The sequence below is a fragment of the Lytechinus pictus genome, chromosome 15, assembly GCF_037042905.1.
Source record: "Lytechinus pictus isolate F3 Inbred chromosome 15, Lp3.0, whole genome shotgun sequence".
In the NCBI taxonomy this organism is placed as follows: domain Eukaryota; kingdom Metazoa; phylum Echinodermata; class Echinoidea; order Temnopleuroida; family Toxopneustidae; genus Lytechinus; species Lytechinus pictus.
This window is the reverse complement of record NC_087259.1, coordinates 22,770,356-22,794,148: the sequence shown is the minus strand read 5'-3', so window position 1 is coordinate 22,794,148 and position 23,793 is coordinate 22,770,356. Positions and strand designations below refer to the sequence as shown.

The 23,793-nt window shown below is 40.7% G+C and overlaps 2 protein-coding genes across 2 annotated transcripts; one reads left to right on the top strand and one right to left on the bottom strand.

Annotated features, from left to right (window-relative positions):
• The first annotated feature begins 7,612 nt into the window (after window positions 1–7,612).
• LOC129278878 (uncharacterized protein K02A2.6-like) lies at window positions 7,613–9,262 on the top strand. The gene has a single exon (XM_054915008.2). The coding sequence runs from the start codon at window positions 7,613–7,615 to the stop codon at window positions 9,260–9,262; it is 1,650 nt and encodes a 549-aa protein (XP_054770983.2).
• Window positions 9,263–17,208: 7,946 nt separating this feature from the next.
• Window positions 17,209–19,009, bottom strand: LOC129267417 (uncharacterized). The gene is made up of 2 exons (XM_054905128.2): window positions 18,089–19,009; window positions 17,209–17,541 (listed from the first exon to the last, which is right to left on the bottom strand). The coding sequence occupies exons 1-2, from the start codon at window positions 18,932–18,934 to the stop codon at window positions 17,209–17,211; spliced, it is 1,179 nt and encodes a 392-aa protein (XP_054761103.2). The 5' UTR covers window positions 18,935–19,009.
• Between the last annotated feature and the right edge of the window lie 4,784 nt (window positions 19,010–23,793).

Below are 23,793 nucleotides of genomic sequence, written 5' to 3'. Positions count from 1 at the left end.
CAATCCAGGTTTATATTATCATTCGATTTTTTAATGTACATGATGTATATAGGCCTATATACAGATTTGGTATTTATATATATATATATTGTGATGCTTTTCACTAAATATAATGCAATTTGTAATGATGAGTAATTTTTCTCTAACTACTTTGATGAAACTGGATATGCTTATGACCTGAATTCAGAAAGAGATCCTTCAAGACAGAGCTTTGGAAATAGTTCTCCAGTTTTACAGGTATCGTTATTTTTTTTAACTTCTTCCTGAGTGATCAAATGAATAATATTAACTTAATGGAAGATGAAAATAAATCAAATTTTGTGGCGATAACATTTAAACTTTAAAACAAAGGTATTGACAAACTGTATTTATACATTGAAAATTATATTTAGTGGTTTAAGGTCTAACGAATATACGTCTGTTTGCGTAATTATACACTCCCGGGGAGTGTTTCATCAACATTTTCATCCGACAAGTTGTCAGATCTGACATCTTTCTCTGATGTTGATTGGCTGAGAGGTACTGTTACTATGGTAACTGTCGGATAAAATGGGACTTGTCGGATAAAACGTCCGACAAGTCCTTTCATGAAACGCCCCGAAGTATTAGCAACGGGTTTTAGCAAAGTTTTGGACTAATTGAATAAAGAATCATCTTCATAAAACACCATAGTCATGATAGTAGCTGTCTTACACTAACATGACTAAAGGCCATAGAGGTGGCACAATGTGGAATGTGTAAAGAAGAAAAGCGACCGACCTTTTTTTATTAAAGCATTGGAAAATAAGATCAAAATTAAAGGATTTGCTCTACACTTTTGTATGATTCTTGGATTTTTTAAATAACAAATTAAAGATTTCATGACATCTGTGGGCAACTGCCCCGCCCCAGTCCACTTTGTAAGGGCATGCGATAAGCTTTGTTATTCGTTATGACCATTCAACAATAAAACTAATGTATAACCAGGTGCCGCTGATCATTCTTGACCGGCGCCGATCTAGATTTGGTTGGCAATAGGCCCTTCTTCATTATTCTACCGGCGCCTATTTATTGGAACCAGGGGACGCTGATTATTCTTGACCGGCGCCGATTTAAATTTAGGTGGCGCCGGTTAAGACAAAGGCAGCGCCGATTTGTCTTGACCGGCGCCGATTTAGAACAAGTAGTGCTGAATATTTTTACCGACGTCACGTAAGATTCAGGCAGCGGCAATTCATAATCGACTGGCGCCGATTTAGAACCAGGAGGCGCCGATTATTTATGACTGGCGCCGATTTTTAACCAAGTGGTGCTGATTGTTCTTGTCCGGCGCCGATTTAGATTTAGGTGGAGCTGATTATTTTTGATCGTCACCGGTTAAGACTCAGGCAGCGCCGATTTATAACCAGATGGCGCTGGTTATTCTTGACCAGCCCCGATTTAGATATAGATGGCGTTGATTATCCTTGATCGGCGCCGGTTAAGAACTCAGGCAGCGCCGATTTATAACCAGATGGCGCCGATTATTCTTGTCCGGTGCCGAGTTAGATTAAGGTGGCGCTGATTATCCTTGATCGGCGCCGGTTAAGACTCTGGCAGTGCCGATTTTTCTTGACTGGCGCCGATCTATAACCAAATGGCGCTGATTATTCTTGTCCGGCGCCGATTTAGATTTAGGTGGCACTGATTATTCTTGATTGGCGCCATATGCAGGCAGCGCACTGCTGATTATTTTCAACCGGCGAAGTTGTTGGGAAAAGGGTAATTAAAAGAAAAGATAAGGAAGATGATATGATTGTGCTTTGCTGGGGGATAGTCTTTTCTTTACTGTTGCTAATATTATATCAGTGTATATTTTTTTTTTAAGCGGCGCCTTTTCTTTTCTTTCCTTTATTTTTTATTTTTTCAAGCGGCGCCTTTTCTTTCTTTTACTTTTATTTAGGGGGGGCGCCCCCTGTGCCCCCCTGGATCCGCCACTGCTACACTCATTCCCCTCATATGGCGAACCTCTTCTGAATGACTGGCAAACCTCTTTTGCTATGACTGGCTGACCCTAATCTGACGAACCTCTTGTACTCTATTATGACTGCATGGGCGTAAATCTGCACCCACCATCCACACCTTTAAGACTGCACTTAAAACGTACCTATTTAACCATTGATTAATTAATTGTAACTTCTTTTTTTTCAATGCCCATATTGTATAAGTTGAGATATTTAAAGGTCAAGTCCACCCCAGGAAATGTTGATTTGAAAAAATAGAGAAAAATCAAACCAGCACATTGGTGAGAATTTCATCAAAATCGGATGTAAAATAAGAAAGTTATGACATTCTAAAGTTTCGCTTATTTTCCACAAAACAGTGATATGCACAACTCATTGACATACAAATGTGTCAGTTGATGATGTTCATCACTCATTATACAACACATGTATAGATCCTTGACAGCTGATTGGATGAAAGCGTGTCACATGACATTCAGAGGAATCAGCTATAGCACGCTAAGATATGCTAGCCGTGCTATAGTCGACTATTGCACGCTCGTGCTATAGTCGACTATAGCACGCTTAAGTAAATGAGCCAGGACTGCAAGATCCCTGGGCACACTGAACCCATTGATAGCCCCGTACACGTTAAGTGAATTAGCGATATACGCGCGTAATCACGTTTTTGTATAACTCTGACCGATGTACGTAGCACTGCGCATACACGTTGCTAAGCTGAACACAATGCGCGTACGTACGTTGCTAAGCAAATTATTCCCAGGGTACGGCTGCGTACCTTTTGGGTTTCCTTCTGGGTTTTATTGAATTCATTCACAAATTAGACTTCATGGATCTATGACTTTATGGATCTATGTTGAAAGTACTTGACTCCTGGGATTACTGGAGTAAATCTACTCGACGCTCAAAAGACAACATTGTAAGCAAAATAAGACCTAATGCGCGTTAGTCATCTACTACACCTATAGATCTAGCCTATCTAGATCTAGTCTAAAGTGTAAGCTATCGGTGTTGTATAAAACAAATATTCAATGTTGTATTCGTGCGACGTTCCGAATATTACATTCGTTACAAGTTGATACAGCCTATTCAACTCCGCTTCGCGTCGTTGAATAGACTGTTTCAACTTGCACACTCATGCAATATTCGGAACGATCGCACTCATCAACATTGAATATTTGTATACTATTTCTTTTGTTTTTTATTGTTTCAATTACACTATTTCATTTTTTACAGATTTAACTAGAAGGGCCAACTTGACTGAACCATATAGTATTAAACAATGTTAATTTCACATGTTCAGGGAGGAACCATTGTTGTTTGACTTGACAATTAGGAGAAAATTAGAATATTTTATATTTCATATAATTAAATGCAAAGGAAATAGTGAGTGGATGACGTCATCAGTCTACTCATTTGCATACCAGCCAGTATGTGCATATAACTGTTTTGTGAAAAGAAGCGAAACTTTAAAATGTCATAACTTTCTTATTTCACAGCCGATTTTGATGAAATTTTCAGTGTTTTGCTTGTTGGTTTTTTTTTTTTTTTATTCGAATCAACTTTTTGTTGGGGTAGACTTGTCCTTTAATTCTTGTATATGTGAAGCGCATAGAGACCTTGTGTATTATGCGCTATAGAAATGTAATTTATTATTATTAAATCTGTCCCCAAAGTTAGGGGGACCAGGAGCTGGAAAATTAGACAAGCAAAAAAAAAAAAAAAAAAGTTATCACCCAAAACGTAAGGTCATTTTGACCCCCCCCCCAAAAAAAAAAAAAAAAAAAAATTACAAAAAAAAAAGGGTTTTTATTCACCCTAAACATGCTAAATGTAAGTTCGTTTGGTCCAAAATACATGTATTATTTCGATTGTGCATGATGTATTTTTCTCTATCATTAAAGACCAAAAATAGTAAGGGGATTTTGATATTGTGTCCCCCCTACTATTTTTGGTAGGGGGAGCGTCCCCATAGTTGATTATGACTTTAGCGACCTCTATGAACATATAGACCTTATGAACGTGACCATTATGATTATTATGACTATGGTATTAGCCGGTATATGACTAGTGGTCCTTATATGACTATAGCGGGTGGACCCCTAAAATACACTGCAAACGCGACTATAGCGCGCGAGAATACATGTATGTAAATTGTGAGTGTAAATCATTTTAAGCGATTAGGCATATACACCACTAAAATTTATTAGTTTCTTGGTTATTTGCATTTTCCTCCTTTTTGGTGTATTTTTTTTTCTTTATCATTGACCATTATATCATATGTTTATTTTGTTGACTATTGCATATTGTTTTGTTATGTGTTTTCATGTTTGTTGATACAGGGCCCCTTCATACGTCGAGCAGTTTTTATAACTAAAATAAATAAATAAACATCGAATTTCAATATCATTTTCTTCCACATGTTGTAGAGGATTATGTATTATGCACACTGCATCATTGGTGTAAACGTTTGTTCTTTTATGTGCACAGGGACCGTGTTCATTGTTAGCTGCCATAGCACCTGAAGCTTCATAGCCCAGAGCAACAAATAGACAAGGTTCTTATTTATGAACACGGTCAACTCTCAAACATGCCTACCGTTAACTGCCCAATTCCCGGCTGTGACTACGCCACACCAGACCTTGATGCTGCCATCGTAGCTGCCCTTCTAACTGCCCACAGTACCATTCACACCTCTGGACAAGCCGCCAAGGTCGAGAAGGTCAAAAGACCAACTATTGCTGCTGCTGGCACCAGCGAGGAATGGGCGTACTTCAAGTCGCGGTGGTCCGACTACGTCGATGCCACTAGGATCACTGGGAAAGACAAAGTTGTCCAGCTTCTGGAATGTTGTGACGAGCCCCTACGGAAGGACCTCACGCGAGCTGCTGGTGGCAGCCTCACCAACAAAACTGAGGATGAGGTGCTGACAGCCATCAAGAAGCTTGCCGTACGAGAGGAGAACACCATGGTTGCCCGCGTGACACTCCACAACATGCGTCAAGACAGGGACGAGACAGTTCGCAGCTTCGGCGCCCGTCTGCGGGGACAAGCGGATATTTGCAAATTCATCATAGCTTGCCCTGCCTGTAATGCTGACGTCAATTACACTGACGCGATCATGCGGGATGTGCTTACCAGGGGGATTGCCGATTCTGAAATCCAGCTCGATCTTTTAGGGGACAAAAACCAAGACATGGGCCTGGAAGAGGTTTTCCAGTTCATTGAAGCGAAAGAGGCTGGTAAACGCTCTGCCTCCTCTCTCCTCGACTCACACACGGAAACGGCCAGTAGCTCCTCCTATAGGAAAGCTAAGCAGGCATACCCAGGACCCAAGGACAAACAGGAACTGTGTGCCTACTGTGGCAAGAAAGGACACGGACGGAGTGCCCCAGCTCGTGTCCGCAAGATGCAGTGCCTGGCCTATGGACAGAAATGTGGTCACTGCGACAAGTTCCACCACGTGGAGGACGTCTGCCGCACCAAGGGCAAGCCGAAAACGTCACAGTCGACCTCCTCGGGTGAGCAGGAGGGGGCCATCTTCGATACCTTTTGTGCTATCCGTGACCTAGGACAATCACATGGCCTCCCCATTGATCACCACGTATATGATGACATTTCCCGAGCATGGCACAGGAAGAAATCAACTCCTCAGCCATACCTCAATGTGACTGTAAGGGCTGTTCCGGAGGACTATCGAGCCCTCGGGTTTAACCTGTCATCCCCCTCACAAACCAGCGCCATCCCAGCTATGGCGGACACTGGGTGTCAGAGCTGCCTCGCCGGGTTAAAGGTCCTACGCCGCCTTGGGTTACGTCAGCAAGACATCATTCCTGTCACCATGGCGATGCACACCGCAACTGAGGGCGGTATTACGATCCTCGGAGCCGTTCCCCTACGCCTCTCTGGCCAAGATCCTCTTGGTCACATGGTTGAGTCACGGCAACTCACTTATGTCACAGACAGTTCTGATAAGCTCTTCCTAAGCAAAGAGGCCTGCATTGCCTTGGGGATCATCTCAAAAAGCTTCCCTACTCTTGGCATGACACAAGGGGCACACCAATCAGACAGAGCAGCCACCCTCAAGGAGGTTCCCAAGCGGGCCGCCTGTCCCTGCCCTCGACGTCAACTGCCCCCACTGCCTCCTACAAAACTGCCATTCCCTGCGACTGACGCAAACCGTGAGAAGCTCCAACAGTATCTCCTAGATTACTACCAGTCCAGCACATTCAATACCTGTGAGCATCAGCTCTTGCCACTCATGGATAGCCCCCCGATGAAATTGATGGTAGACCCAGATACGGAACCTGTCGCTCATCACACACCTGTGCCGGTCCCACTCCATTGGCATGATGCCGTCAAGGCTAATTTGGATCATGATGTGCAGTTGGGCGTGCTGGAACCTGTACCCATTGGGGAGCCTGTTACATGGTGCCACAGGATGGTGGTGTGTGCTAAGTCTTTATAAAGAAGGATGGTAAACCGCGTCGAACAGTCGACTTTCAGGCCCTCAACATCCATGCTACACGTGAAACGCACCATACACCATCACCCTTCATTCAGGCCCGCTCTGTCCCTCATGGGAAGAAGAAGACGGTATTAGATGCATGGAATGGTTACCACAGCGTCCCCATATGCCCAGAGGACCGACACCTCACCACTTTCATTACCCCATGGGGCAGGTACCGTTACAAGACAGCCCCTCAGGGCTACATCGTCTCGGGCATCCAAAATAAGACACTGTGGGCTGACACGGTGGGAGACAGTTTCTTCCAGGCTGTTGAATGGCTGGATATCTGCGACCGCAACGGGATTACCCTCAATCCTAGGAAGTTCACCTTCGGTGCGGATATCGTCGAATTTGCTGGCTTTGAGATCACCCCTGACAGTGTTCGCCCGTGTGAGAAGTACTTAAAAGCCATCCTTGAATTCCCGACGCCCACCGGCATCACAGATGTGCGCTCCTGGTTTGGCCTTGTCAATCAAGTGTCCTACGCCTTCAGTATGGCTGAGAAGATGCTCCCATTCCGTGACCTCTTGAAGCCCAACACACCCTTCATATGGACCACAGCACTCCAGACAGCTTTCGACGAGTCCAAAGCCACCATTGCCAGCGAGATTGAGGAAGGCGTGCGCATTTTTGATCCACACAAACCCACCTGCCTCGCGACAGACTGGTCCAAGAATGGCATCGGATTCTGGCTCCTACAAAAACACTGCAGCTGCAACAACACTGAACCCTTCTGCTGCAATACGGGCTGGAAGATCACCCTTGTTGGGAGCAGATTCACCCATGCCGCTGAGGCACGCTATGCTCCAGAGGAAGGCGAAGCCCTAGCCGTAGCTGATGCCCTGGACAAGGCGAGATACTTCGTCTTGGGATGTGAGGACCTCACCATAGCTGTCGATCACAAGCCCCTCCTCAAGATCTTTGCCGATTGCGCCCTACAAGACATCCCAAATCCCCGCCTGAGGAATTTGAAGGAAAAAAAACCCTGCGATACAAGTTCCGTATGGTCCACATTCCAGGCGTCAGACACCGTCCTGGTGAGCCAGAGAAGTTGCACCTCCCTGATGACATCGCTGCAATCTCTTTGACCCCTGCCATGTTCCTGCACTCCGAATCACTCATGGCAGGCCTCCGAACCATGGCCCCACAAGAGGACACTGTCGGGATTTGCACGCTTTCCTCTGCTATGTGTGCCCTGGAGTCCCTCCACTTGAAGTCAGTCACATGGGACCGGGTCCGTACTGCCACAACTAGTGACGACAACATGCAAGCACTACTCAATGCTGTTGAAGCTGGCATGCCGGAGTTTCGTCATGAGCTCCCCTCACCTGTCCGCGAATATTTCCCATTCCGTGACGACCTTTATACAAGTGATGGTGTCATCCTCTACAAAGACCGCATTGTCATACTACCATCACTCCGGGAGGAAGTATTGGCTCATCTGCATGCTGCGCACCAAGGAGTAACTTCTATGACAGCCAGAGCCGAGTCCTCAGTCTTTTGGCCTGGCATCACTCCAGCCATTACAGCTCTCCGTGCCCGGTGCAACCAATGCAACAGGATCGCACCCTCCAACCCGCGTGCACCCCCGACCCCGTTGCTGTCTCCGGCTTTCCCTTTCCAATGCATCTGTGCCGATTTCTTTCACTACAAGGGCTGCAACTACCTGGTCATCGTGGACCGCTACTCCAATTGGCCCATCGTTGAGAGGTCCAATCAAGGGGCAACTGGACTCATTTCTTGCCTACGGAGGACATTCGTCACCTTCGGGATCCCGGATGAACTAGCATCGGATGGTGGCCCAGAATTTACAGGAGCTGCCACACGCCGCTTTCTCAAGGACTGGGGCATTCATCACAGACTTTCATCCGTTGCTTACCCACATAGCAACTGTCGTGCTGAGGTGGCTGTCAAATCCGTGAAACGTCTCATCATGTCCAACACCAGCCCTGCAGGTGCCCTAGACACTGATACCTTCCAACGGGCTATGCTGCAGTACCGGAACACTCCTGACAGGGACACCAGGCTCTCCCCGGCTATGTGTGTCTTTGGCCATCCAATCCAAGACTTCATCCCCATTGCCCCAGGCAAATATCTACCACACAACACATGGCGCGAGACCCTGGCAGCTCGGGAAGAAGCACTTCGTACCCGTCACATGAGGGACGCAGAACGTTGGTCCGAGCATACTAAACGGCTCCTGCCCCTTGCCGTCGGAGACCACGTCCGCCTCCAGAATCAGACAGGACCACACCCACTCAAGTGGGACAGAACTGGGACTGTGATCGAAGTTCGACAGTATGACCAATACGTCATCCGAGTTGATGGTTCTGGGAGGGTCACCCTCCGCAACAGGAAATTTCTTCGGAAATATGTGCCTGTGCGACGGCACCCACCCCCACTGACTATGGAGGAAGACATCTCTCTACATCACCGTCCAGCACCCGCACCCCTCTCTAGCCGTGTGGGACAGGTGCCACTCTCCCTGCGACATACCGGCACTGCAGATGCCCCATGCCGCCCCCCTGAGCCTGCTTCTGCCGCTTCTTCACCTCCGCAGGCAGCCAAGGATGCCCCTCGTGGAACGCATCCCCCCTCTACCGTGGAGGACTCCCTCACAACGCCGCCTGAGACACCACCAGCAGCCCCCGGCTTGGATCCAGTTCCTGCACCGATCACTGCTCCTCCGCCTGGCACCCCTCCTACAGCACCACGGTGCTCTACCCGTCGCACCAGACAGCCTGTCTGGCACTCGGACTATTCCATGTGATTTCAGCCAGTTCAACTGACATTAGTGTTGCATTCAAGAGTTTCCTGTTATTTGCACTGGTGTTGACTTTGCACGTTGTTTTCGCGTTCCTTAGTGTTAGTTAATTATGTTATTCCCACGGTTCTTGATTTTATACATGGAGCTTTATGGACTCGTTTCGACGATGCACCATCTTTGTTAATTTGACTTCTTCAGTCTTCGTTCCCGTATTGCCATCTTCTCTACAATACACGCCAAAGACTTGGGGGGAGATAGAGGATTATGTATTATGCACACTGCATCATTGGTGTAAGCGTTTGTTCTTTTATGTGCACAGGGACCGTGTTCATTGTTAGCTGCCATAGCACCTGAAGCTTCATAGCCCAGAGCAACAAATAGACAAGGTTCTTATTTAGGTTGAATAGGGATTTTCTAAATAGTCTTGAACTTTGTTTGGGACAGATCATCTTGGGGCGACTCTAGAAAGCATGGTCGCCCCAAAGCATAGTTTTTGGGGGAACTTTAGGGGCGATTTGGGTAGTCATGAGGGCGAACTCGCCCGTCGCCCTCATGTTTTTTCAGACGCAGGACAAAATAAATGTAAAAAAAAATAGGCCTATACAAAAAAAAAAAATACTGATTACATGAATTCAGAAAGGAATGAAAATTATATTTTGTAGTAATGACTGAGAAAATAAAATGAGAGATGTGGAAATGAAAGAGCCAAAAAAGTAAAAAAAAGGCTTGTTGGTTGAAGGCTCCTATATGCAGTGACAGTCTTACATAATATCGAGTTGACAAAGAATGGAATAAGAGTGAATTAACGCAAGAGGGGAGAGAAATGAGTACATAAATAATAGAAAATAATAAATAAATGGATAAATAAATAAAATAAATAATAAATAAATAAATACACGTAAAAAGTGGGTTTTTATGATTTATCCTCGATGAGATGTGAGATGAGATGATAGTGCATGTGAGTCCTACATGAAATGTCCATTGTAAGTATAGGCCATTCATCATTTTCTTGGCCCCTTATGTCTAGTATTAATGCTCTATCATAAAAGGGAGATATGTACAGAAAAGGGCGTTGTGTTCAATTCTGCATCATGAGATATGATTGATTTTGTGTATTTCTTCCATACATGTAACATATCAATTTGCATAAATCATCACTTTGAGCAAATTCCCAGTAACCCATTTTTTGATTTCTCTCCAAAACGCTTAATCATTCAAAAGTGATAAAATTGCTATCCATGATTGTTGATGTGTGTTTTATTATAGCACATAATCACATAGATTATCATTCAGTGTTTATATAATCGTGGTTAAACAGTTTATCGACTCCTATAGTGATGTACAATAAATAGCCTATGCTTGACCTGAAAACGGTCCCAAAATGTAGTCGGCCTAATTTGATTGTTATTATTACTCTACAAGGAGAAGTGGTGATATATGTATTTTCTGCATGAAATTTGGAGCGTCTTGGCCCAGTGGATTAGTCTCCGGACTTTGAAACAGAGTGTCATGGGTTCGAATCCCAGCCATGGCTTAGTTTCCTTCAGCAAGGAAGTCATCCACAATGTGCTGCACTCGACCCAGGTGAGGTAAATGGGTACCAGCAGGAAGTAATTCCTCAAAAAGCTATGTCCACCTGAATAAGTAGCCTAGCTTAGCCGGTGTAATAATAATAGCAGGGCCCGCTGGGAGAACAGTTTTCGGAACTGAAGCGGCTACCCTGGGTAAATATACCGTTATTATTATTATTATTTGCATGAATTAGCATTTCAAAATAGGTTGCCAAGTAATTGGTGACTAGAATTGATGCTTTTGATACCTGTGACCCATTTACAAAAATTGCGCTTTTGTAAATTCTGTCCCCGTACCTATACTGCGCTATCGAAAGGGCATGTGGCGTGCAGATGGGGGCCTTGGGGGCGCTTGCCCCCTAAGTTTTTAAGACCAATAAAAAAGAGAAAAGGAAAGAAAAGGAAAGAGAGAAGGCTGAAATATGAAATCATTTTCTGAATATATCAAAATCTATGACAAAATTTGATTTTTTTAAAAAATAATGTAACTTTTTATCAATTTTGCCCGATACGCCATGTCCGGTCCCTAAATATTGTTTAATGGCTCATTACGCCAATGCATGCAATTAAACGATTGTTTGTTAGGAAAATAAATTTTTATCATCTCATGTCTCTTCTTTTGGGATGTGGAGGCCCACTATATTGTACAATTACATATCATTTTATAAGACACCTTAGTATAGGGTAGGTCGACCAAAACTAATCACTTTTAGGCCATTTGGTGTTCGGGAATTCTTCGTTAACGCAACTGACACAAGAGGGAAAGATAGATCTTTTCATTTTCGACCATGTTAACATGGTGAGATATGCTATCATGTCAAGTCCACTAATAGAAAGTTATATGTCGACTTGCCAAGATACATAATGGTCTTAATGTATATTTTAATGCCGACAGAACTCTCTGTAAGTCGACTTGGCACCAGACGCGGTTCGGGAAGGGGGGAGCTTCGGGGAGTTTGGACTGAAGCCGCCCTCAAAATCGCTGAAGCCCCCCCCCCCCTCAAAAAAAGAGAAAAAAGATCGACCACAAAGAACAAAAAATAGATATGTAGGCCCTATGCGTATATTTGTATTGAGCAATGCAGTATTCTATTCAAGTCGTCAAGTGCTCTAAAATTAATGCCTTATATTTTCTTGCTCGGTCGCTACGCTCCCTCGCCAAACAAAATAACATCTTAATGCATAATACATTAATGATATCATGAAGGATGAGTATATCAAGTCATTGATCGATCCCCTGCAATACAATAAAATGTTAACATTGGAAAACAAACAATAAAATGTCTAGCGACTTTTCTTTTCTTCAAATATGCCTACTCCACTTTACCTAACACGAATACTTGTGTCGTAAAATTCACGATTTAACTCGGTTTGTCTATTTTGCCGAAAGTTAGCGCTCTGAAATTGTTTAATTCTTAAGGATATTTTTTGAAGAAAATGGTTTGGTCGCTATAGGCTAAAATATATATATATATATATGTATAATTCAGAGTCGGGATGTCGATTCATGTTTCGGAAGGGGGTGAAAAATAAAAATAAAAAATCGAAATTTTAACACAAAATTTTGGCGCATGAAGCTTGAACAAAACTTGGCAATTATTGTCCCCTTGTGAAGTGGAATCACATGCCCTCATCTACATAACATCAACCTTGGACTGATAGGTACGGAGCCCGGGAGGGGACATGCATGACAATTTTGTTTTAATAAGTCGTTCCCACCACTTATAAGTCGTTCCCACCACTTATAAGTCGTTACCACCACTTATAAGTCGTTCCCACCATTTATAAGTCGTTCCCACCACTTATAAGTCGTTCCCACCACTTATAAGTCGTTCCCACCACTTATAAGTCGTTCCCACCACTTATTTATAACTACCACGTGATGGCATATAATTATGAAGAAGGGAGCAGTCCGCCGCGCCCTAACTCCAGGAAGCTCCGACGCCGACGCCGAAGCTCTCAAACCAAGCCTGGCGAAAATCATCGAAATCGATGGATATATAGCGCCAACGTCCCCCTCCAGATTTATTGGAGGATTTTAAGAAGAAAAGATCTATTGCCCAGAAAACTTTAAGGCAAGCCAAAAGAGTTTACTGGGAAAAGTACTGTCAAGACATTGATTGTTTTACCCCTTTATCCGAGATCTGGAATATGATTAAAAGGATCAATAATGATGGTATTTCGCCCAGGAAAAACATTGTTCTCATGAGAGAGAATAGTTCCGTTGTTACTGGCAATGACGTTGCGGATACTTTCGCCAACCACTTTAAAAACATAAACGATAGTTTTAAGGGCAAAGTTTTTACCCCTGAACAAATAGATATTGTTAAAAAATATGAGGACATCATATCATCATTTGGTGATGCTAAGGGTAGCAGTGTCCTTAATGAACCCTTTACCATGTACGAATTGAGAATATCTTTAAAAAAATGTAAAGAGTCTTCTCCAGGTAAAGATGGCGTTGGGTATGAAGTATATAAAAATCTCTCACACAAAGGGAGAGTGATAATGTTAACTATAATTAAAAGCATATGGGAAACAGGATTATTGTTCCCCTCCAATGTAAGCATTGCGTCATAGTCCCAATATTGAAACCACACAAGGAAGCTACAGACGTTCCTTCCTACAGGCCTATCGCTCTTAATGACTGTTTCATCAAAATAGTTGAGAAAATCATCAAAGAAAGAATGGTATGGTTTACGGAAAAACATAGTTTGTTACCATGTTGCCACAGTGCTTTTAGAAAGGCAAGAAGCACAAAAGACAATATAACCCAACTTGAAAATGACATTAAAAAAAGTATTGGGAATAAAGAACATACCCTGGCCGTTTTCTTTTACATGGAGAAGGCTTATGATAGACTATGGAAGGAAGGCTTGATTTATAAACTTAATAAACTTGGTTTCCAAGGCAACATGGTCAAGTTCTTATGGAACTATTTAAGCGGGCGCTCTTTCCAGGTCAGGGCAAATAAGTACCTCTCAGATATACAGGACATAGAGGAAGGGCTACCGCAGGGTAGTTCCCTAAGTCCCGTCCTTTTCAATTTAATGTTGTCGGACATACCAATGGACGAATCTGTCAATATTTCTATATACGCAGACGACTGTGTTATATGGAAAAGTGGAAAAAAAAAAAGAAAAGTACAAACCTATGTGAATATCCTAAATGAGTGGTTCAACAGATGGGGTTTTACCCTTTCTAAAGAAAAATCTGTTACTTTGCTTTTTAGTAACACTAACAAATGTGTACAGATTCAATTAGATGAGGTCCCCTTACCACAAAAGGACGAACATCTATTTTTAGGAGTAGTACTGGATAGAAAGTTAACATGGAGACCACATATAAATATGATTGTAACAAGAGCAAAAAAGAAAATAAATATAATGAAAAGACTAGTGGGAACTAAGTGGGGAAGTAGTTATAAAAGCCTTTTGACTTTTTATAAAGTGGTCATCAGGCCATTGTTGGATTATGCAGCAGAAGCATATGATTCAGCTCATGATCATGTGAAGAACTTCTTGTTGACTATTCAATACCAGGCTTTAAAATTGTGCACAGGGGCGTTGCCGGGTACCTCCCTGGAATCCTTACAGGTAGATACTGGTGAATTACCACTCGATCTGAGAAGATACATGCTTAGCAAGGTTTACAAAGCAAAAATAAGACAAAACGCCAAACACCCACTCCAATCTTCATTGAAGAACTGTTGGCAATTTGAATACGAAAAAAATAAGAAAGCACGAAAACCTTTTGGTTTGAGAGTTTTGGAAGATGATATATACTACACAACTGAATCTTTTCAGTCTTATACACCCATGCCTCCTTGGCATCTCTCTCCACCAGAAGTGTCATTGAAGCTGCATGAGCTTGTATCCAAAAGTGATAACGTTTTTTATCAATATAACACAACTGTGGAGTATATTAATACAAAGTGGAGAGAGAATCTCCATATTTACACTGATGGTTCTAGAGACCCGGTGCACGGCAATGCCTCTGCTTGTTTTTACGTGCCTGCTATGCGGGTAATCGAATGTAAAAGAATGCAAAATTTTACATCATCGTATAGATCAGAATTGGTCGCCATTGTTCTGGCACTGCAGTGGTTCGTCAAAGAGTAGGGTGTTCACCCGGTGTATTGCACCTGCCGGCCCCCGGTACTACAATACTGCAAGAATCTTCAGGATTGAAGGAGGCAGTCAGTGTAGGATGAAGAAGATGGTTGGAAATTTTGAATGTTTATAATAAAGTGGTAATTTTTACCGATTCTCTGAGTGCTATCGAAGCAGTGAAGGAAAACAACGATGATAATTTCGTTAGAGAAATCATAAATACCGCTACTTGTCTAAAATATAAAGGTATATTGATTTGCTTAGAGTGGATTCCATCTCACTGTGGGGTTAATGGAAACGAAACGGCTGACTTCTATGCAAAGGCAGCCCTAAAACAAGAAATAGAGATAAATAATGGTTTGAATATCCAAGAAACAAAAAAGATTGTAAAAGTCCTTGCAAGAAATGAATGGCAGAAGAGATGGGACAAGTCAACTTCAGAATTAAGAAAATACCAGAAAGTTGTATCAGAAAAAACACCCTTTGATTATCTCTGCACAGACAAAAGTGGTGAAAAAATGATCCACAGATTACGTTTGGGAGGTTTGGGTTTGAATGACTTCCTTTTTAAGACGGGAAGACACACAACTGGAAAGTGTGATTTCTGCAATGAAAGAGAAACGATGTACCACTTCTTATATGTTCGCCCTAGATTTATAATTCAACGAGCCCTATTACTTGCTGAATTAAATGTTAACAATATCTCTGATGCGGAACGTAAAGTGGAGAATCTCGCAGTAAAGACCCAAAGTGCACTTATCAGATATTTCAAAAGGACTTATAGATTTCAATTTGGTTGCCAGGATGGCAACCATTACAACAGGGTGTAGTCAAGACTTCGTGACCAAAATACTTTTCTGAGCAAGGTGTATATTATTCATCTTGGGGGGTAATTGTTTATGATGTAATCGATGATCTTTTCACCTAAATAGTCTATGTGTGCACCTTTCTTGTCACTTTCACTTTATCATATGGCCCTTGAATGTCAGTATTTACTCTACTGTAAATGTATTTTTTTGTTAAAAAGTTAAAAAAAAAAATTTAATATTGATCTGATCGATTTGACATAAATTTTCACCTGCGGAATTTTAAAATGGAGTTCTACGAGGTATCGGATAGAGCGCCACCTGCTCACGTTTGAGAGACATAGGGAGTACAATTTGTTTGTACGCCTGAGACGCCCTCGAAATGTACCTCGAGCGGGCTTGTCAGGATAACGTACTAATACAGGGCAGGAGAGGTGGTCTTGCACGATTTCCTAAGAACTTTTCTTTCCTATCTTTCCTTCACTTTTTTTTAACTGATATAGATTGAACAAAGAAATTATTCTTTTGAAAAAAAAGGGAAAGCAAATTTACAAGGCAACAATCGTCAAAACTGACTAGTTTGCCTATTTAAAATAACAACAACAACAACAACAGACCCGGGTACCCAACATTATAACAACAACAAGAAGAAGAAGCATGTTGCTGACGATTTTCTGAATGGGGTCGGTCATGCATGCCGAGGACGGAAACAAGTAAGACCTGGATAGATGTATAGGTCCCGTATAGGTAGGCCTACGTTTACTTTATTTTACTGCTTTTAACGTGACTACAGATCGACTATAAACCTTTATCCTATAGGCCTAGGATAGAGCGATTTATATTTAATTGAGAGTCTTCACAGTCTTGTAACGTTAGGTCTAATTAGGACTGACTTCGTTCCGACCAGGGAGAGAGTTGGATCAAGAGAGGAATCGAGAGAAGGGGGGGGGGGGCGGGGAGTTGGTCCTGTTATAACTATAACAAGTCAGACATTTCCAAAGCTTAAATAATTACACTTCCAACTCCAAGTACTGTTGTGATTGCCAGCTAGGTGAGTTTAAAAATTAACGTAAACCCACACAATATCATTTTGAAATATTACTTTTCTTAATTACATATACTGATATAGGCCTAGATCTACCTCACCTTACATTTACCTCACCTTACATTTACGTACCGTCATCATATATATCAATCTATTCTGATTATCATGGTAATCACACCATGTGAACCTATCAATATAGAGAGAGGGGTAGAGAGAAAAAAAGAGAGAGGGAGAGAGAAAGAAAGAGGGGGCAACCGGGGGGGGGGGTGGCGGTGGAAAAAAAAAGCCTTCTCATAGTAAATTTTTAAGAAGAACAAAAAAGGAAAAACTTAAAACACACCCACATGAACAGGTATTGTTTGTATTCCTTGGTTAAGTTGGTTTGAACCTATAGCTGCTGCACCTTCAGACAGAATTAATTGTTAAGCAAGTGTGTTATCTCACGTCGAAGAGCTACATAAAGAAGTCGAGCACCGTGTCCGTCTCTTGGATACTCGTACCCAACTTCATTCATCACGATGCAACAGAGTTCAAAGATGTCTTCATCACATGGTATTGTTTTTCTGAAAACACATTCCTCTTTGCATGCTTGCATACGTTCCTGGCTCACACCATGCAGATAATCTCTTGTAGTGTACAAAGACGGCAAGTTGAACATAATGTTTGGGCGGCCGCTAGGAGCTTGGACGTTCCTCGATGGTCTAATGAGATGCCGATCCCATACATCTACCACTTCATCAAGCTCAGCCTGCAATTGAGATGGGAAAGAGATAAAACGGCGTCATTTAATATTTTAAGCATAAACCAGTATACCGTCAACAAAAGACACAAGGGAGGAAACATGAAAATGAAAATGTAAAATGTTTGGCAATATTCTATTCGGCACTGAAGCATGATTAAACATCTATGGCTTCGGTTACTAAATGCTATATTAAATCAGGCCCCTGAGAGCAGCACCCCTGACCCTTTGGAGGGGGTGGGGCAAAGCTACCCTGCAAAAACGCCCCAACTTTTTTTTACATTGATCCTTTTGAAAGTGTGATCAACATCCAACTTCGTTACTTCTTGGGGATCGACATTCTCAAATGTCCAGAACCAGATCCTTGCGCTGCTTCAATTCATTTGCAGTGCGAACAAAAAAGTTGATCACTGTAAAAGAACAATTAAAGGCCTAGATCTATATGATATTATAAAGTAAAGTTAAAGATTTTCTTCTAATCTTAATTTCTGATTCTTAATTTTGGTCGATGGTCATGCAAATCTAAAATGGAGGTAAAAATTGCCATTGCTCTTACCTGGATAAGATGTAAGAAACAAAACCGTAGGAGATTGACATCTACGAAATTGCCAATGAAATCACCGTCATCTTGCAAATCGCGAAAAAAATAGATCCAAAATTCCATGCACTCCCTTCGAAGGAAGGACCACCAGTACTCGATCCTTTGATTGGCGGTGCTTGGACCTTCTAGATAACTGCGAATGCCCGCCATGCCATCTTCGTCGTCCTCACGGAAGAACCTTTGAAAGTCACGCACATATCTATTCTCGGTACCTAGATCCCCACGTACAACAGATGGACATCCTCCGATGTCTGACACCTTTTCTATGTAGTACCCTCCAATCACCTTCGGGTCTGATGAAGTGTGGTAGGCGTTCATCCACATTATTTTCCTGGAAAACCCATCGATGCAGCCATTAATGCATATTCCAAATGCTTTCAGTTTGTCGTAGCTGTCCAGATGCCACAAAAAGTTTGGCCCTTTGGATGAATACTGACGTCGCCTCAGTCTTCTCCTTCTCCTCTGAGTTGTCCCTTCTGGGTCGACAACTCCAAGGATTATCCTTACATCTTCCTTTTTACAATTGATATGATGTGCCCGACATTTTTCAAACATCCATCGGTAGCCATGCAGACGACCCGATCCCTCGACCTGCTTTAGAATAAAGTCTACAACCTCACCGATGTCACTGTAGTTTTTTCTCCTTGACAGGCCATGCTGTCTGAGCAGCCTTTTCAAATGACGGAAAGAAATTACAATTCCACACTCTGTGGCAAGAATCGTAACTATGTCTTTGTACATGAGTCCCATTTCAAAGCATATCTTTATCACTGCATTTCGTTCTTGCTCTCGTTCATCCATTTTTGGCTAAAATGGTCAGAACAAAATCAGTAGTTTTAAAAAAGACGACTCTAAATCGACTCTAAATCGCTCTAGCATAGGCCTTACGAAGAATTTAGTCCAGACGCAGTAAACGAATTATAAGTGGTGGGAACGACTTATAAGTGGTGGTAACGAGTTATAAGTGGTGGGAACGACTTATAAGTGGTGGTCACGACTTATAAGTGGTGGGAACGACTTATAAGTGGTGGTATCGACTTATAAGTGGTGGGAACGACTTATAAGTGGTGGGAACGACTTATAAGTGGTGGGAACGACTTATAAGTGGTGGTAACGACTTATAAGTGGTGGTAACGACTTATAAGTGGTGGGAACGACTTATAAGTGGTGGTAACGACTTATAAGTGGTGGTAACGACTTATAAGTGGTGGGAACGACTTACTAAAAAAAAAATTTCATGCATGTCCCCTCTCGGGCTCCGTAGATAGGTATCATACATGACATGGTTATTACAAACATTCTCAAACATTTTGAAGATGTGATTTTAGTTTTTATTAGAAACATGGGCGGGGGACTAGCTGCTGAATCACATCAGCATATTCTCCCAAGTACACATACGCTGCCCATACCATTTATTGAATAAGCCAACGTCGAAAATCTCTCAAGCCCCCAGAAACACCTTCAAAATTTTAGCCTAGAACCGCGCCTGCTTGGCAAGATGAGGTGTTAAAATGATATCGATATTAAGTAGACTTGATAATATAAAATATTTCGCCCTTTTGTCAAATCGATAAGGCACTTTAAAGTTTCGACAAAGTTTGATAGAAACTGCCGGATAAACTTTTAATAGGCTAAACATTAAAACTAATATATATGAAACTAACTGCACCTTGCACCCAGTCTAGATCGAATGTCTCATTTTTCTATTTTCTTTGTATTTGCTTTTTTTTCAGCTTTGACTTTATTAACTCATTTTATTAATCGCACTTAAACCAGCGTTTACAAAATTCATATATCATTTCCAGGGTAGGATCATGTTTTGGTCAAATAAAGGGGACCGGGCAGGAAAATCATATTCATCCGCATTGTTTATTTCGCTATTACGTTTGAGGCCGCTACCCTAGTCAAGCACTGCTTATGGTAGCGTTCTCCAGCATTTTTTTTTGTCTACTCAACAAAGTACAACTCATAATATTGCAAACTAATATTTCATTTCATTTCATTTCGTTTATTTCCATTTTCAACAATTACAGTTTATTTTGTACATTTTAACATATAAATAACAAAACATAATTCAAGTATTCCTGTACAAAAATTATATTCAAGATTATTACATATCAGGTTGGAAATGGAGGAGGCTGCTAAAAAGCGGAGCTTGTAGAGTGCAGCCTCCTAATAAATATTCTTGTAGTTGCATAGCATATACAAATCAAAATAACAACTTGAGCATGAACCAGTTAAATTAAAAGGAAATAGGGGAAATTAAAATAGAAAAGGAAATAAGAAAAAGAGAGATTAAAGGTCTCCGGAATCCAGCCCCAGCACTCACAGACGGACCTCGTTGATCAACAGGAAAACGAAAGAGATGGAAAAGCGTACGTGACATGATAATCATGTTTGATTTAAAAAAAAATACAAGAGTTTGAGTGATGAAGAGTTAAATTCAATGGTTATCTTGGAGAAATTTTTTGAACTTATATTTGAAAGAATAAAGGCTTGGTGATTCTTTGATGTTTTTATTAATAGTTCCCCAGAGTCTAGGGCCTTCAAAAGTAAAAATTGATTTTGCAAGGATGGTCCGGGGTATTTCAGAGGAGTTCTGGATGTCATTTATATAGATTATAAATAAGAGAGGGCCCAGGAGGCTGCCTTGGGGAACACCCCAGTTAACATTTTGTAGAGAAGAATTTTGTTCATTTATGCTTACGAATTGTTTACGATTTACGAGGTAGTTTCTGAACCACTCCAAGGCTTTTCCACGAACTTCGTAATTTTCAAGTTTGTAGAGCAGTATTTCATGATTTATAGTGTCAAAGGCCTTGGAGAGGTCCAGAAAAACACCTATTGTATGTTCAAAGTCGTCAATAGCTTTTGTTATTTTGTCAATAAATGAGAGAGTGGCATGAGATGTACTTTGTTTTTGGCGAAATCCAAATTGAAAATCAGAGATTATATTATATTTATTCAAAAAATTTAATAATCTTGTGTAGATCACCCTTTCCATAACTTTGGACAAAGTAGGTAATAAAGCTATCGGTCTATAGTTACATACATTAATCTTTTCTCCTTTTTTGTGCACTGGTATTATCTTTGATATTTTCATATTGTCAGGCACGACGCCATTACTTAAAGAAAGGTTGAATATGTATGCTAATGGATCAACAATATATTATATAACATTCTTTAAAAAAAAATTGTCAATACCATCGTGACCATAGCTTTTTTTGTTTTTTAAGTTGTTCACTATATCTATTATTTCATTTCTATGTACTGGTACTAAAAATAAAGAATTAGGGTTTGGTTGGTGAATGAAATCTGTAATTTTTTTTTGTGTTAATGGTATATTGTCTGCAAGACTTTTTCCAATTTTTGTAGAGTATTGATTAAATATTAAGCTATACGAAAAGAATCATAAATTTCAACATTATTGTGCTTTATTGTTTTTATGCGTGCTTTTGTGCTTTGTTTATTTATGGAAGTGTTTATTGTTTTCCATGTTTTATTGATGTCGTGTTTGAAACGAATTAATTGATTTGTGAAATATTTTCGTTTTTCACTCCGCAATAATTTAGTGAGGGTATTTTTATATGTAGTATATTTACGATGTGACTTTTCTGAGCGATTAATTTTATCGGCATAGTATAAGTTATTTTTGCGATTTATTGATCGTAATATTGATTTCGATATCCAAGGAAGTCTTGGACTATTTTTATAATTATTACATTTACTGACCAATGGTACATGTCTATCTAAATGTGAAGTAAAAATTTTCATAAATATATTATATGCTGTATTGGTATCTTGAGAACTGAATGCCTCAGACCAATCCGCGTCTTCAAGACCATCTTTTAAGCTCTGTAAATTATTTGGTGTTAGTCGTCGGAATTTATGTTGCGGGGTATCTTTTTTTGCTAACCTAAACGGAGTTCTTGAAAATATCGGGAAATGGTCAGAAATATCAGATAAAATTATTCCAGACTCGGGTAAAGGAGAAACATTACAAAAATTATTATCAATAAGGGTTGCAGATTAGTTAGTAACCCTAGTGGGTTTTGTTATCAATGGTAAAAAGGATGATGAAAGCATGATATCCAAAAATTCATGTGACCTATTGTGATTAGATTTAGATATGTCTATATTAAAGTCACCTACCACATAACAATCTTTATTATAAAAAACCGGATTTTGTAGAAAGTCTTGCAAGTATTCAAAAAATTATTTGTGTTGGAGTTAGGAGGTCTATAAAATACTGCGATCATTATGTTTTTAGAGTTTGGTACCCGAATTTCAATGATAAGAGATACAGCAATTTCATTCATACAATTAAGATCATTGTGAGTAAAATATTCTAGTTGTTCATTGATATAGATACCTACCCCTGAGTCCTCCCCGTCTATTACCCCTATATGGTTTTCTACAAATGTGTAACCAGGAAGTGAGTATAAACCATCAGATTCCTGTGATAACCATGTCTCAGTTAGCGCGATTATGGACATTTTGGTTTGTGAAGATTAATCGGATAAAAGGCGTAAATTGTCGAAATTAGAGCTCAAGCTCCTTATATTCATGTGCATTATTCATGTTATTGAAAGTGTATAAGTAGATTTATCAAGATAATTAAATTGATTTATTGTAAAGTAATTCGAACTTGGATAATTATTGTCGTTATTTTCATTTAAATCTGCAGCTAAATTCATCTCCATTGATACGAGATTTTCAAAAGAAGAATTGTAGTTAGTATTTTGGGTTTCGTTGTTCGGCCTAAACAAATTGTAAAACTCATCATCATTCAACACTGAAAAGGGGAAATTTTCAATCACTGGGAATTGAAAGAGAAAAACACGAAATGCAAAAGAATCGCTTCCTGAAGAGACCGACGAGACCGCGTGCTCTGAGTGTCAGCGAGGCAAGGACGTACTGGAGAGAATAATAATTGGATAAAGAAAAACTGGTTATACACATTCCTATGAAGAAAAGGAGCACAAACACATGAAAAGTCATCAGGTAAACATTGGCAATTATATACGATGTCAATTGCATCGTAAATATTTTGTACTAAATAAGCATAAAAGAGTTGGGTGAGCTCCCGTGAATAAAACAAGCTGGGAAGCCTCCCCTATATAGAATAGGATAAGGAATGACACAAATTCAAATTGTTCAGAGCATGCTTCCCAGAAAACTGAAAGAAGGAGAAAAGGCATTCGAATGTAGTTATGGTGTTCGTACATTTAAATAAAACTTGTACTCTTACACCTGGTATACAATTTGTTTGGCTTGATCGAAATACCGGTGAATTGATGAATAAAAAGAATGATCGTCTGAGATCCAGATCATGTTACACTAGCTGTACATTAATCATAGTTGATTTGTCACAAACATAAATTAACTAAAGCTATCTTTTTCTTATGTAGAATGGTTACTGTTTTTACAAATAATTATGTCCTATATACTGTACGTCCTCAGTGAACAGAGTAAACCTACATGACAATTACAAAGTTCTTTCCTCTTTTGACCTTAAAACAGCAATGTACACTTATGATTATGATCAGTAAAATTTTTTTCTTCTTCTTCAAAACAGAAAGAAAATTTTGCAGTTAAGAATAAGCCTTTATGAATAATGCACAAGCATGGCATTAAAATGTACACAAAGGTTAAAACAA